Here is a 17,252-nt window from a genome sequence, read left to right on the forward strand (position 1 = left end):
AATTTTTTTCTATTCTGCATGAGACTCCATCAACATTTTGAGTAGGCTGCCTTATGCCCACACCTGCCACTAACCAATTCCTCTTCCCTGCCTTAAGAAGAAACATACAGTTCTAAATACTTGGAGTAAAATATCAATTTTGATGTGTTTCTATGAGTTGTATCGGGAGATACATTCTTTAATAGCAATTACTCATTAGCCAGGTTTCCTCTTTGTGAAATGAATAGTTCCTTGATAACCAGTTGTAGGCACGTTTGCTAATCAGCTTTGTTGTGTCTGATATAACTGAGTTTGAGATCTTGATCAGTACTTCTGTGTCATCAAAAAACATTACAGTTATCAAACTTTCTTTTAACGTCCCTGGAACAGAAATTACAGAATTGGATGTTTTGTACCAATTGTGTAACTGAAAGGAGCCCACAATGCTGTAAGTAATTTTCACCGTTGCCCATATTGCTTTAGTAGTGATGTTATGACAGAAGTGATAAACCAAACTGCTACTCTGCTCATTACTGCTCGCAACTCAAAACTCAATATTCTGTCTTAATTCTTAGAGTGTTCCAGAGTATTGGTAAATCTGTGCTTTACTGCAGCTAATATCTTAATTCCTTGCATGCTAAGTACGTTACAGTCTCAAAGTTAACTCTGTTTCCTAAGCACCACGTGTTATCTTTGGACTGAAATTTGATGATGCAGTAATTTGTGCTCTTGTGTTCGGCAGGGTCTCGAATTTGTTATGGTAAAGGAGTTGGTACCACTTGAAGGAGACTATGTATGTGAACTTGTAATTAAGTTGGTACAAACTACTGAAGAGGATCAGTATGATCTCAACCGTTGCTTAGCCATTGAAGGTATTGAAAACTTGAATCTTTTACATAAGCAGAAACTGAGCAACACTGTATTGACTTCTCTTTCTTTCTTACACAGCTACTTATAAAAACAATAAAGGATTGTGTTTCGATATTTATGAGTTCATGGGTATTTTACATGGGACAGAGCATTTCATGACGGTTCTCCAAGCCAAGGTTTGTTTTAATGTGTGTATAAACTAAAAGCAAGATTGACCATCACCATGGACATTTTTGAGAATATAAGTTGATTTTATTAATTGAAACATGTTATGAATTTATGATTTCAATGTATCTTCATTAAATTTTAAATATTTACTCTTTGCAGTAAAATGTGTTATAATTTTCTGTTCAAGATTGGAGGTCCTTGCATCATTATCCACCTCACAGATGACTCAGGACAATCAGTTACTTATTCTTGTACATATTGCACGGACAAAGGAAAATGGATTACAAATAACATGTCTCAACTGATCTTTCATCCATGCAAGCTGTTGTTTCAACTTCCAGTAAGCAAAAATAATTACTGAATAAAATCATTCACTTAACCCTAGAGTGTATATTTAATTAAATAAATGGGGGTTAGAAGCTTTATACTGGACATCAAAATACAAATTCTCTCCACGTTATAAAATCTCAGGCTTCCAACTGTGCTGAGTGGTCATAAATCCATCAGCTTTCTTCCAATTACTTCTCGGCCATTGTCAAGTGGTAACTGATGGTCATGTGGTTGCTGCTTTCAACCGTATACTGGATGCAATGTCACCAATGCTCAGTCCATTACTGTGGAAGTCAGTGTTTCCATACCACATCTACTGCACCTGCTTCAACCTCATGATGGTTGAATTCAAAGCTCAATACTTTGCTCAACTGCAAACTACCATCTTTGTTGATGATGTTATCCAGTATTTTCACCTTTTAGCTTCTTTAACTATACTATTGCTGAACCCATTAGATTTTCTAATGATAGAGGTGTTGTTGACAGCAATTTCATGTTTGTTTTCAATGAATTTTTCTGGTGATATTGAATACAATTTTATGACCATTTTCAATACATTCTTCTGTGTAACACGGATGCAAACACATCTTAAGTTCAATCAGCATTGTTCTATTGTGAACATGTTCCACCCAATTTAATACTGTCCATATTCTTGTGGTATTTTGTAAATGCAAGGAGTTGCGAGACCTACATTATCTTTCACAGGACTTGTGAGTTGATGTAGTCTAGTTGGAGCTTTGAAGCTTGACCTGTTATGTCTCCTTTAACTTTAACTATAATCACCCTGTATATTACAATTTCCTGTTTCTCACTCACATAGGGATTATGAGGGTATTATTATAATAATTACTACATGCACAGAGGCATCCAGACAATCATTTGTTCCATACTCCATACATGAACGGAACAGGAACCATAAAATGGTAAAACCCCAGACTTTTTAATTTCCTCATTGATGATGCTGTTTTTGGATAGCTCTTAAAATTGCTTGCAATATTTGTTTGTTGTTGTAGCCATTCTCACAAATATCTTTTTGTCAGTGGTTTAATTCTTGTGTTAAAAGGTCAGAGATAGCTTCTACTTGACGAACCAAGGTCCTTAGAACTGTCTGCTTTTGAGGTAAGTGGTGGTGGTTGAAAGTGTGACAATGCTAGTACACATAAGTTGGTTTTCTATTCATACTGTGGCCAAGACATCTATCAGAACCTCCATCATGGACTTCTACATCTACATCTATATCTATACCCTGCAAACCACCACGAGGCACATGGTAGAGGATACGGTCCACTGTACCAATTATTATGGTTTCTTCCTGTTCCGTTCATGTATGGAGTATGGAACAAATGATTGTCTGGATGCCTCTGTGCATGTAGTAATTATTATAATAATACCCTCATAATCCCTATGTGAGTGAGAAACAGGAAATTGTAATATACAGGGTGATTATAGTTAAAGTTAAACTTACAAACTGCTGTAGAAATAACACCACTGGCCAGAATGACATCAAATTGCAACGGAATACTACCGGAGGAGGAGGAAAACATATGGCAGAAGAAAAATAAACAGTTACAAAATGTAGCAATAGATGGTGTTGTAAGCATTAAAATTTAATAGTGGTTGACTACAAATGACAAATGAATCATACAACCATGTGTAAGGTGTACATTTGATATTAAACAAACTGTACTAATCAGTGTTCATGGGCGTACAGTTGTGATACTGATAGTTATGAAAGTCCAGCCACTACGGCAAGGTCATATCACAATGTATGGGAAAAATCAGCTTTTAACTGCTCTGAGGCCAAAAACTGCAAATAAAGCATCACTCACATGCAATGCTGCGACCTGTGAAAGATAATCTTGGCCTGAGAGTACCGGGAATTTACAGCATTCCTTGCGAGTGTGGCAAAAGTTATGTGGGCCAGTCTATAAGAACTGTCGCCGATCACAGTGTGGAACATCAGCGTCACCTGAAATACAGGTATCTAGAAAAATCAGCGGTGGCTGAGCACAGTTTGTTAAATAAACATAAGATTTTATTCGATGAAACAAGACTACTTGCTCACGCTTCAAACTATTGGGACTCTGTCATCAGGGAAGCAGTTGAAATTAGACTCTGTGAAAATAATTTCAACAGAGATTCCGGTTATGCACTCAGCAATGCATGGAAGCTCGCAATTGATATAGAAAGAGCACAGAGGGAGACTTCTTACATTCCTCGCAGTTCTCCGCCTGTTGTGATGGATGGCGCTGCAAGCAACGCTGGATAAAGCGCGCAAACAAAATCTGTGGATATAGAGGCCGCCACCTCAGTACGCATCGGTTTCACCGTGACGTCATCCAGCCAATGAGAAGCCGTCCACTGCTTATAAAAGCGGAAGCCTCACCGGTCCACGACAGTCAGTTTTACCCCTGACAAAGATGACGGAGGTAGTCATCGAAAGCTTGGGATTTTATCCAAATTTGACGCGGCAAGTAAACCGAGAACTTTTTATGCAAGGACTCCGTCGCGAAAGACTTCGTAGTCATTAGTCATATTCGTAGTCATCACTCACATCAGTTTTTAATTATCCTGAGGCCGGAAACAACATAAAAAGCATCAATCATATTGGTAATTAATTGTCCTGAGGCCAAAAACTGCATAAAAAGCATCAGTCAAAACCAAATCAGATTATTAATTTCTGTGTAGCTGGTGTAAAAACATGTTCAATATGCTGTCCACCATTTTCTGCAACAAGTTGAAATCAAGAAACAGCATGTTCCACAACTAACTGAAGTGTTTCCAAGGTCACATTCAGAATGTGTTGTGCATTGCATGCTTTCAATGCACCTCAGTTTGCAGCTGGAACACTGTACACAACATCTGTCAGATAGCCCCACAGCCAGGAGTCACACAGATTAAGATCAGGTGATCAGGATGGCCAGGCTGTAGGGAAATGGTGGCTGGTAATTATAGCATTTCCAGTATGGTGCTTCAGCAGCTGCTTAACTGGATTTGCAATGCGTGGAGCTGTGCCATCTAGCATAAAAATGATCCAATCCACACATCCACGCTGTTGGAGAGCTGGAATGACGTGGGTGCACAAAAGACACTCATAGCACTTACCAGTGGCGGTACAGGTAACAGGTCCGGAAGCACCTGTCTCTTGAAAAAAATATGGCCCTATGATAAAATGCCATAAACCCACACCACACAGTGACCTTTTCAGGATGAAGTGGTACTGGTTGATTTGCATGTGGATTTTCCGTTGCCCATATCCGACGATACTGTGTATTGACATATCCTGTCAGATGGAAGTGGGCTTCATCTGTCCACAAAATCTTCCACGACCAATCATTGTCCACTTCCAAGTGAGCAAGATATTCTAAAGCAAAGGTCTCTCTTGCTGGCAAGTCAACATGAAGCAACTCGTGCACATGGGTAATTTTGAATGGATAGCAAAGAAGGATGTTTCGTAGGATTTTATGCACCGTGCTCATGGGTATGTCCAATGTTCAGGCAATTCTCCGTGCACTGTATGATTGCCCACCACCACTCATCTCCTCTGAGGCCACTGATTCCACTGAAATCAAATCAATTCGTTTTCTCCCTCTACCAGGTTGCACACCAAAGGAACTCATCTTTTCGAATTTCCGAATCATTTTCTCCAGACCCGAGGCAGTCATCAGACCCATCCTTTTTTGAAACCCTTCAGTGTCTGGAACTTCTGCAGAGCGACATGTGCACAGTCATCATTCTTGTAATACAGTTTTACAAGCAGAGCATGATTCTGCATTGAGACTCTCATGGCGAACATCGCAGATGCAAAAGGAGGAGAAGCTGTGTACCCAGTGTGTTTATACCAACTTCAATGGGTCGTGCGCATGACAGGTGTTTTCATTTACATATTCTGACACATACAACGCCATCTATTAATCAATTTTCACACTTTTTTATTTTTTTCCTTCTGCCACATATTCCCCATTCTCCGATAATATTCCATTGTAATTTGACGGCATTCTGACGAATGGTGTTATTTCCACAGCGTTTTGAATATTTAACTTAAATTATAATCTCCCTGTATTCCTAGAGTCATCATTTAAAGCCGGTTCTTGAAACTTTGTTAACAGACTTTCTCAGGATAGTTTACATCTATCTTCACAAGTCTTCCAGTTCAGTTCCTTCAGTATCTCTGTGACTTTCTCCCACAGATTAACAAACCTGTGACCATTCATGCTGCCCTTCTCTGTACACATTCAGTATCCCCTGTTAGTCCTATTTGGCATGGGTCCCACACACATGAGCAATATTCTATAACTGGTCACTCGAGTTATTTGTAAGCAATCTCCTTTGTACACAGATTGGACTTCCCCAGTATTCTATCAATAAACCAAAGTGTACCACCTGCCTCACCCAAGATTGAATCTATGAGATTATTCCATTTCACATTCCCACAAAGTGTTTTGGGGAGCAAAATAACTGATGATGGTCAAAGTAAAGAGGATATAAAATGTAGAATGGCAATGGCAAGGAAAGTGTTTCTGAAGGAGAGAAATTTGTTAACATCGAGTATAGATTTAAGTGTCAGAAAGTCATTTCTGAAAGTATATGCATTAAGTGTAGCCATGTATGGAAGTGAAACATGAATAACAACTAGTTTAGATAAGAAGAGAATAGAAGCTTTCGAAATGTAGTGCTACAGAAGAATGCTGAAGATTATATGAGTAGATTACGTAACTAATGAGGAGGTACTGAATAGAATTGGGGAGAAGAGGAATTTGTGTCACAACTTGACTAGAAGAAGGGACAGGGTGGTAGGATATGTTCTGAGGCATCAAGGGATCACCAATTTAGTATTGGAGGGCATTGTGGAGGGTAAAAGCCATATATGGAGATGAAGAGATGAATACACTAAGCACATTTAGGAGGATGTAGGTCGCAGTAGTTCCTTGGAGATGAAAAAGCTTGTGCAGGATAGAGTAGCATGGAGGGCTGCATCAAACCAGCCTCTGGACTGAAGACCACAAGAACAACAAAGTGTTGCTTTATGTGGTCATGGATGCTACTGAGGTTTTCCAAGAACTCTCCCCATTTTCCACACCCATATGAGCAGACAATGACTGTGTTGTCGATAAAGTGGTAAAAACAACTTGGCTATGTGGTAACCATGTCTAAGGCAGTACCCTTAACAGTCTCCTTGGACAGGATACTTATGGTTGGAGCTTATTTGTTTATTTGCTCACCATATAACAGTCAATTTTTGGACAGTGTCGCCGCGCAGGATTAGCCGAGTGGTCTAAGGCGCTGCAGTCATGGACGGTGCGGTTGGGCCCGGCGGAGGCTCGAGTCCTCCCTCGGGCATGGGTGTGTGTTATCCTTAGGATAATTTAGGTTAAGTAGTGTGTAAGCTTAGGGACTGATGACCTTAGCAGTTGAGTCCCATAAGATTTCCCACACATTTGCTTTTTTTTTGGACATTGTCATAGATTTTAATTCACATATACAAAGGCTTAGTTAACAAACATAAGTGCACACATCAATATAAATAGTGAAGGTCAGAAATTATCATTTTTTGTTGAAAATACAAACTTATGCTATATATACTGTTTTACAGAGAAAACTTTAAAACTTGAAATATAAACCCATACATTGATATAATGTTTCAAGATCAGAAATTATCATTTTTATGTTGCAGAAACAAACTTATGTTATATACACTGTTATACAAAGGGATATTACAACTTGAAATCTTCTACTGAATAACAACTTTTCCCTATTAATAAATGCATAAGTTTATTCTTTAAAGTATGTAAATTATCTGTCTGGAGGCCAAATGGAAATCTGTTATAGAAATTGTTTCCTATAATATGTGGACTACAGTCTGCAGCCTATGTGAAAGTTTTTCCTTTCCTGCATATTGTACCTATGTACATTATTGTTTGTTACATTATGTTCTGGATTTTGTTTCACAAACATTATTGCCTGCAGGATGTACATAGAGTAGATGGTTAGTATTTTATATTTTCTGAAGATTCCTCCTCAAGGCTCTCTCCTGTTTACCTTAGCTACTACTTTTACAGCCTGTTTTTGTAGTCTGAAGTGCCTGTCTGTACAGGCAGCTGGTTCCCCATCCCGTATCTCAATATTAAGATGTGGATGTATCACTCCGAAGTATACACTACTGGCCATTAAAATTGCTACACCAAAAAGAAATGCAGATGATAAACGGGTATTCATTCGACAAATATAATATACCAGAACTGACATATGATTACATTTTCACTCAATTTGGGTGCATAGATCCTGAGAAATCAGTACCCAGAACAACCACCTCTGGCCATAATAATGGCCTTGATACGCCTGGGCATTGAGTCAAACAGAGCTTGGATGGCGTGCACAGGTACAGCTGCCCATGCAGCTTCAACACGATACCATAGTTCATCAAGAGTAGTGACTAGCATATTGTGACAAGCCAGTTGCTCGGCCACCATTGACCAGAAGTTTTCAGTTGGTGAGAGATCTGGAGAATGTGCTGGCCAGGGCAACAGTTGAACATTTTCTGTATCCAGAAAGGCCCGTACAGGACCTGCAACATGCGTTCGTGCATTATCCTGCTGAAATGTAGGGTTTCGCAGGGATCGAATGAAGGGTAGAGCCACGGGTCGTAACACATCTGAAATGTAACGTCCACTGTTCAAAGTGTCGTCAATGCGAACAAGAGGTGACCGAGACGTGTAACCAATGGCACCCCATACCATCACGCTGGGTGATACGCCAGTATGGCGATGATGAATACACGCTCCCAATGTGCGTTCACCGCGATTTCGCCAAACAGGGATGCGACCATCATGATGCTGTAAACAGAACCTGGATTCATCCAAAAAAATGACGTTTTGCCATTCGTGCACCCAGGTCCGTCATTAGGCACACCATCACAGGCGTTCCTGCTTGTGACGCAGCATCAAGGGTAACCGCAGCCATGGTCTCCGAGCTGATAGTCCATGCTGCTGCAAACGTCGTCGAACTGTTCGTGCAGATGGTTGTTGTCTTGCAAACGTCCCCATCTGTTGACTCAGGGATTGAGATGTGGCTGCATGATCCGTTACAGCCATGCAGATAAGATGCCTGTCATCTCGACTGCTAGCGATACGAGGCCATTGGGATCCAGAACGGCGTTCCATATTACCCTCCTGAACCCACCAATTCCATATTCTGCTAACAGTCATTGGATCTCGACCAACATGAGCAGCAATATCACGATACGATAAACCGCAATTGCGATAGGCTACAATCTGGCCTTTATCAAAGTCGGAAACATGATGGTACGCATTTCTCCTCCTTACACGAGGCATCACAACAATGTTTCACCAGGCAATGCTGGTCAACTGCTGTTTGTGTATGAGAAATCAGTTGGAAACTTTGCTCATGTCAGCACGTTGTAGGTGTCGCCACCGGCACCAACCTTGTGTGAATGCTCTGAAAAGCTAACCATTTGCATATCACAGCACCTTCTTCCTGTTCGTTAAATTTCACGTCTGTAGCACGTCATCTTCGTGGTGTAGCAATTTTAATGGCCAGTAGTGTATTTGTCCCAAGCTATCATGGTCCAGGAAGGCTGAGACCCTTTTCAATAGATACATATTGTACTGATTTTCATACAGACATGGTCTCCATGTTCTTTCCATTACAAGTGTTCAACAATTATACACAAAAATTTGTGTTCGTTTGAGCTAACTGGCTCCTCATCACATCATCATATATTTGGCTAAAATACACTCCATCGCATAAAAATAAAACTACATAAAGTGTTCTAGAGCAGAGCCAACTCTATACTTTCAAAAAAATGGGAAAGCGGATGTATCGAGTCATGTCAGGAACAGACATGAATAATAAACTGTGTATTGTGGTTTATTCACATCATGGTGGCAATCCATATGGTTTGCATACAGGAAACACGTAAAAAATTTACATTACAATTACAATGAGTTTAAAAACTTATAAATAATAATATAACACTAAAATGATATTTATATAAATAGCTATTCTCTCTCTCTCTCTCTCTCTCTCTCTCTCTCTCTCTCTGTCTCTTTTTATCTCTTTGTGGGATATGTAACATATGTAATAAACTGTATCCACCTGAGATTATTAGTTCATCGTACATGAAATCATTCACTGAGTAATAGGGTTTCAGCATCAGTGCCTCGCATAGTTTTTTTTTCAGTGCATCCACATTAACTGGATCTCTTTTAATTTATTATAAGTTTTCATTTCTACTGAGGTGGCTGGAAATACAGTTTGAGGTGGCAGGTGGGAAGCATAAAGTTTCTTTTTGTTTCTGGTATCATGTGTGTGAGCAAAATTGTTCATCCTCAAATAATTCCTGTTTGGTACAAAAGAAGATAATAATCTCATAAATACACACAGATGGAAGTATCAGTATTTTAAGCTTTCTAAATAATGGATGATTTGGTTCAGTACAAACATTTCAAATGATTTTTTTTCTATACCAGCATCTTTAGATTCTGGACTATGTTAGCTGAACTTCCCCAAAAAACAACACCATATCTAATAATGGTTGGTTGGTTGGTTGGTTGGGGAAGGAGACCAGACAGCGAGGTCATCGGTCTATTCGAATTAGGGAAGGACGGGGAAGGAAGTCGGCCGTGCCCTTTGAAAGGAACCATCCCGACATTTGCCTGGAGCGATTTAGGGAAATCACGGAAAACCTAAATCAGGATGGCCGGACGCGGGATTGAACCGTCGTCCTCCCGAATGCGAGTCCAGTGTCTTACCACTGCGCCACCTTGCTCGGTCTAATAATGGATTCAAAGTAGTTTGTGTGATGCTACATTTGGTTTGTGCATGTGAGGTGCAATACATAATATTTACACTGAAAATATAATGATGCTCAATTTATTAGCTTGATACTCAATGTGTGACTACCAGCTCCAATTGTTATTCTAATTTAATCTTAAGAATTTAATTGAGTCAATTTTTTCTATGCCTCCGTTGTTGTCAATAACTATATTCTGCTACCATTTAGACTGTTTGGTTTCAAACTGCATTATGTGAGTCTTGGATTTAAGCCATTTAGCTGAAACCAAGTTTCTAAGGTACTGAGGATAACGATCAAAGATTTGGTACTTTTTTCTGCATCTTGATTTTCAGCTAACAGCAAAGTTTTATCCAGGAAAAGAGCTAATGGGGAGCCAACATTCAATGGTAAATCATTAACAGTGATGGGAAATGGGACTGGGCCTACTATAGAGCCTTATGGAAAATCCTGAGCTCTTTGCTTTCTGTTTGATATGTGATATTTAAGCCACTGTATGGCACTGCCCCTAATGCGACACTCATCAAGTCTGTAAATAAGCGTGATATGGTTCACAAAATCAAATGCCTTTGTGAAGCTGCCGCCTTATTGCTCCTGTCTAATGATGTGCTTATTTTCTCAACAAAGTAGTGTACAGTGTCTATGGTGTTTTCCCCTTGTTGAAAACCAAACTGATTGTTTAAGATAATGAAATATTTTGCAGCGAATTTTTGGATTTGAGTAACATCAATGTTTTCAAATAAGTATTTTAAATATGACTGGGAGTATTGAGGTAAGATTAAATTTCCCATGACCTTTCATGATTCATTTTCGAAAAGTAGTTTAATATTGCTATATTTCAGTGCCTCTGGGAAGCAGCTCCCTTCAGAACATTGGTTTATTGCTTGAGCTAGTGGCTTTGTAATAATGTTGTGTACTTCTTTAGCATATCAACTGCCATTTGGCTGCCAGCTCTGCTGTGCCACCTGCATCTTTTTGCCAGTCAACTTATTAACCCTATGATGCACGAGTGGCTGGATTTGCAAAATTGCATGAGAGGGGTCGGTAAGACCCCTACCTTGGAACAAATACTAAATGTTGTTATTAAAAGAGATATTATCAAAATTTGAAGAGGCTGGTGATAACAGAATTGATAAGAAAGTATTTATTATGATATTGTGACCTTTAATTTTAGTATAATATGAAATGCACTATTATAAATTACATTATAATTTCCCTGAATCGAGTAACTAACTCTCAATTTTATTGATAACACAACAGAAGATATGCTCATGTAAAGTACCACACCTCACAAACAATTTCGTTTTGTTCATTGCAATTAGTTTTTATGCATTTTTAGAATAATTGGCCACTTTTTCTGTCTAATCAATGTGGGAACACGAGGCATCTTCTTTTTGATGATCTTCCCTTTTCTGCAATCTTCGTCTGTTGGCAAGTAGCTTTATTCTGGATGTTTCAGTAGTTGATTCTCATCTCTATATGATAATTTTTTTCCTTTTATCAGATCTGCCTTCCAGGTGGGTTGGGATGTTGTGAAAATAAGCACAAGATATTTATTGCTACTACAGCCAATAAATTTGTCCGCAAGACAAAATACCTTCTTTTTGACTGTCCTTTTCAGGTATTCATGCCTTCTGGTCAACAAGATCAATTCTTGATTTATATTCATCATAGAATAAAAATCTCTCTCACTTGTTTTTACTTCCTTTGTCTATAGAGGTGCTGTGATGCAGAGAACTTTCACAATATCACACTTTTGTTCTTTTTGGCCACAGAAAGTACAATTGTCAAGTTGTCTTTCAAACAAAACAATAATTATAAAACTTCTCTGGATGTGGATAGAATTTCCTATTTGCTCTGTTACAACTACCTCTTACTGGAGCAGGTGGAGTTTTGATGATATGTGAACTCACTGGCGGCAGTGATTTACTCTGTTGAGTTCCACCATGACTGTTGGAAATCAGTAGTTCTGTACTTGGTATCATCTAATCCATCACTGTTTGCTTCATTCGGGATGCTAGAAGACGTGGGTTCGTTATCCTGGAGACTGTCTATATCCTAACCTCTACTACCTCCTTTTTCATATTCAAGCCATTCAGTAATAGCTGAGTCAAAATTTCAATCAGTTTTCTGAGTTCAGATAACACAGGTACTATGGCATCCATGTTCTTAGTAAAAATTAAAAGTTAGTTGACTAATTATTCCATTTATTTAAAAAAAACATTTGTTCATCTGAAAGTATTTTGACACTGGCAATGTGGAGTATAACCAACTCAGCAGGCATTAGAAAAATGACTTTTAAACAGTTGCCAGTAATTATGAGCCACCAGCTATTAACTATACACCAAAAGTACAAGTTTTTTTTAAAAAAATTAAAGTCACCTACAGTTAACAAAATTCACTGAGCAATTCTTTTTAATTAAATGACCTTTAAACAACTGCCATTCCACTGTCACTCAATAAACAGGTGCAGAGCTTTAAAAACAATTAACAGTCCCTGAATAGTTCGCTACAGTTAATCAAAGTTCCCTGATCACATTTTAAGCAAATTACCTTTAAACAGCTGTTATTAATTACAAACTCACTGTCATCCAGTAGACGGCAAAATAAAAAAGTAAATAATTAACAGTCACTGAATAAGCAGCTACAGTTAGTCAAAATTTGCTTATCTGATTTTAAGCAAATGACTTACAAAGAGCTGCTATTAATTATGAACCCACTGTCATTCAGGACACACAGAAGGTTCAGACTTATAAAAACAATTAACAGACATTGACTAGGTAGCTACAGTACCCAAAATTTGCTGGTTAGAAAGTAAGTGAATGATTTTAAAACATCTGTTATTAATTATGAACCCAGTGTCATTCAGGACACATACATGGCACATAATTTTAAAACAATTAACAGCCACTGTACAGACTGCTATGGTTAGCCAAAATTCACCAACCAGTTTTAAACAAATGACATTTAAACAGATGCTATTAATTATAAGTGGTGATTGCATAAATGCAACAAGGTGGCAGGGGGTGGGGAGAGAGGAAGGAGGGGGGAGAAAGGGAAGAGTGAGAGGTAAGGACATACATGTCAGTGTGCTGAGCTGCCCAAGCACCCTGGTGGTCAGGCAGCAGTCAAAGCTTCAAGATGATGGTGGTAGTATGGCCCAGCTTTTCAACAATGACGGGCTGGCCCAAGTGGGTTTAAAAACAGCTGTACAGGTCTGATCATCCAAAAGAAGTCACGTCTCTATGTTACGTGGAACCACTACCATAGCCTTTCTGCTGTTACACAGCAATGGGTAGTCTTGTAGACACACCCACTCCTGCTGTGTGCTGTGCCAGTAGATCAATGCCTAAGGCGGATGGAGATGGATACTAATGTCCTAGACATGATTCTTGGCTGTAGCTGTGGCCTGTGCCACAACAAAGTTATCTAGAAAGCTATTTAGAAATTTTTCAAAGTTTTCATTGCTTGAAGTACAATGATCAAAAGGTCATTTTTCTCTCTTTCATATTATTATTAAATATTAACAAGTTTTCTTTGCCAAAGGTACTTCTCATATGGGTTTTCAAACTTGTAATGTTTTTGTCTGCCTGTGGAAATTTGTGGATACTGTCTTCCACAAAGCCAAGTTGTTTTTATCAGTACGTAAATGACACATTTGTTGTCTCACCACATAGGTGTCAAAAACTGAGAAAGTGTTTGAAACATCTCACTAGCATCCATGATCAAATGACATTCACAATGATCAAAATTGAAAATGACAGCACTTTGCTGTTCCTTTATGTCCTCATCTGCTGAAAACCCAGTGGACATGTCAGCCTGCAATGTTACAAGTAGCTGGTTCGAGTGCTGCAGGATGGATTGAATGTGACAGGTCAGCTGTGGCCTGGCATGAATGTTTCGTGGGGTGACAAGCAGTCAGACAGACTGTGATAGGCGAGCTGAGTCGAAATAAAGCTGGCTAGCAAGCCACGAGGCCCAGCAGAGATTAGGGTTTTCCCAGGCAGAAAGAGGGGTGTGTTCCAATGACACGGTCATGGGATGAGCTATGATGGAGGGATCTATCACTTGAGAAGTCATCATTAATATAACATTAAGGAACATATGTAAAATTTGTAGCAAGTATGGTAGGGAAAAAACCAACCCACCAGTTTTGGAACCACAGCAATGGGATGAGCTCACTGAACATAAATTCATGTTCATGTTAATATTTAAAATGTTCTTAACATTATACCATTATTGTTTATAAAACGTTGTACCAACTGAATCCATCATGAAAGTCACACTTGCAATACACCAGATGAAAGGGAGTAATGCTTGCAATAAAATGAACATGTTATTTTTCAAATTAAACAAATGTAAAAATATTTATAAAGAATTTAGTTTATTTACATAAATAGTGCTGTAACTAAGAAATCTTCCTCAGAGACACAAATGATCTTATCAGCACAAGTTTCCTTCTCTAATATTCCAGTAACTTTTAATGTGTATTGGAAACACTTCCTTTTCACCAATTGCTCCAACGAAAGCTAACCTAATCCCAACATTGAACCCTGCCTCTCCCAGTTCATACTACCATCCAACTGTGATCCTCCCTCCCTCCCCCATCTAACCACCCCCTGGTCACCTTCCAGGAATTCCTCCTTACCTCCATCTTGGCCTCATCACCTTTCCCCAGGTTCCCTCCTCAGAACACCAACCTTACAGAACCTCAAAACAAATCCTGAGCTAATCATCCTACCTGCAGACACTGCTGTTGTGAGTCACAGTGACTACCTGCCAATTATCTGACTCCTCCACTTATAAACTCTGCCAGAGTGATCCCATCCCAGAAGTCCAACGTAGCCTCCAATCTCTGCTTAATGCATTAGGTCCTTCTCAGAGCCTCTCGCCTGAGTCCATTTCTCTCTTCACCTCTATGACACCCTGCACCCCCAATCTTCTCTATACTCCCCAAACTCTACAGACCCAACAATCCTAGATGCCCCTTCTAGCTGGTTATTGTGCCCCCACTGAAGGAATTTTAGCCTCCATTGACGAGCAGCTCCAACCAACTATGCATAAGGTAGCCTCCCATGTCAAAGATACCAACCACTTCCTTCACTGACTCTCCACCACCCCCACCCCTTTACGTCCTGGATACCAACTCGTCGCTGTTGACACCACCTCCCTATATACCAACATCCCTCGTGCCCATGGTCTTACTGCTACTGAAGACTACTTTGCCCTTCAGACACCAAACCTACTACCTCATTTCTCATACACCATGAGCACCCACATGGCACTCTCCTTTGCCAACCTGTTTATGAGCCATCTAGAGCAGACCTTCCTAGCCTGCCAAAATGCCAAACCCCTAGTCTTTTTCATGTTCATTGATGATATCATTATGATGTGAACTCAGGGCCAAGACACCCTATCTTCATCCCTTCACAGCCTCAAAAATTTCCCTCCCATCCGCTTCAACTAGTCCTTCTCAACACAGCATCCCACCTTCCTGGACGTTGACCTCCTCATCCCAGATGGCTCCATCCACACCTCTGTCCACATTAAACTGACTAACCACCAACATTTCCTACATTTTGACAGCTGTCACCTCTTCCATGCCAAAAAAGCCCTCCTGACAAGAACTCCCATGCTCAGTATGCTGAGGGTCTCACCAAGGCCTTCACAAGTAAGTACTATCCCTCATATCTAGTCTGCAAACAGATCTCCTGTACCATTTAACCACACACCACCAATCCTCCCGCACCCTCAAGAACCAGCTACAAAGGAGTGCCTCCTTCATCATCCAATGCCCCCCCCCCAAGGACAGAAACAACTGAACCACATCCTTCGTCAGAACTTTGATTAGCTGTAACCATGCCCACCCAACCTCCACAACATCCTGTTCCATATCCCAGCAGAAGACCCAGGTGCAACATCTTCCCAATCCACCCACCCAGCACTTTCTACCCCAGTCCTGTCATACACTTATCATACTCCATCAGAGGACAGGCCACCTGTGAAAGCAGCAATGTCATACACCATATCTGCTGCAATCATCACCCAGCTTTTTATATTGATATGATCCCTAACCAGCTGTTCACCAGGATGAACGGCCACTGCCAAACTGTGGCAAAGAGCAAAGTAGTCCACCCTGTGGAACAACATAGAGCTGAATATAACATGCTTGATTTCGATGGCTGCTTCACTACCCAAACCATCTGCATCCTCTCCTCTACCAACAGCTTTTCTGACGTGAGCAGATGGGAGTTATCTTTACTTCACATTCTCTACTCCTGAAATTATCCCAGCCCCAACCTACAGTAAACCCCTGCTCTCACACTCTCCACCCATCAGTTTCCACCCCCTCTGTCCTATCACCTCTTACCTATTCTCATCTCCCATCCTCTTTGTGTACCATTCTGTATCAACTCACCCTCCTGTCTTCCCCCTTCCCTGCTCCTCTCTTTTAATGTTCCCTGTTCTCCCCTCCCCCAACCCCTCTTCCCCACCTCTTTGCGTCTCAGCCTGCCAATGCTGTGCCTGTTGCCAGTCTAGCCCTCCATGCTCCATCCTACAGCACTCTTATTCCCCCCCCCCCCTCTCCTTCCCCCCCCTCCCCCCCCCACTTGTACCCTGCTATCCCGTCCCCTTCCCCACCCCCTCCAGATTGCTGCTTCTTCACTACATGACAGTTGCATTGTGGTCCGAGCTGTCAGAGATGGTTGTCATGTGTGTGCGAATGAAAGTATGTGTGTTTGTTTTATTGAAGAAGGCTTTGGCCGAAGGATATGTGTAAGTGTCTTTTCATTGTGCCTGTCTACAAATCAGCAGGTAAGGTGAGCAGCAATCTATCTTATTCTCATACTGTTAAGCTTGCATTTTTTGCAATTTTTTGGTCCAATGTGACTGGCTAGATTAGTTGCTTCATGGAGAAATGTGACATTAAGTCTATCTCTTGGCTCAGTCTCATACACATAAACTCATGAGGCCTGTGAAAGATAATGTAATCCTCAGAACTCCTGGTGATAACAGAACATCTTATGTGTGAAGACAATTTTATGTCAGACAAACCATTCACAAGCTGAAACAATGCTGGAAAGAACATAAC

General features: G+C 40.2%; 1 protein-coding gene across 1 annotated transcript in view; it reads left to right on the forward strand.

Moving 5' to 3' along the window:
* The window catches only part of LOC124615705, a 128,453-nt gene that overhangs the window by 11,399 nt on the left and 99,802 nt on the right, over positions 1-17,252 (forward strand). Inside the window, exons 3-5 of the mRNA XM_047143748.1 lie at positions 722-851; positions 928-1,025; positions 1,205-1,357. Coding sequence (XP_046999704.1) covers positions 722-851; positions 928-1,025; positions 1,205-1,357 — 381 coding nt within the window. The remainder of the gene's footprint in view (positions 1-721; positions 852-927; positions 1,026-1,204; positions 1,358-17,252) is intronic.

This window comes from Schistocerca americana, chromosome 5 (genome assembly GCF_021461395.2).
Source record: "Schistocerca americana isolate TAMUIC-IGC-003095 chromosome 5, iqSchAmer2.1, whole genome shotgun sequence".
NCBI lineage: Eukaryota > Metazoa > Arthropoda > Insecta > Orthoptera > Acrididae > Schistocerca > Schistocerca americana.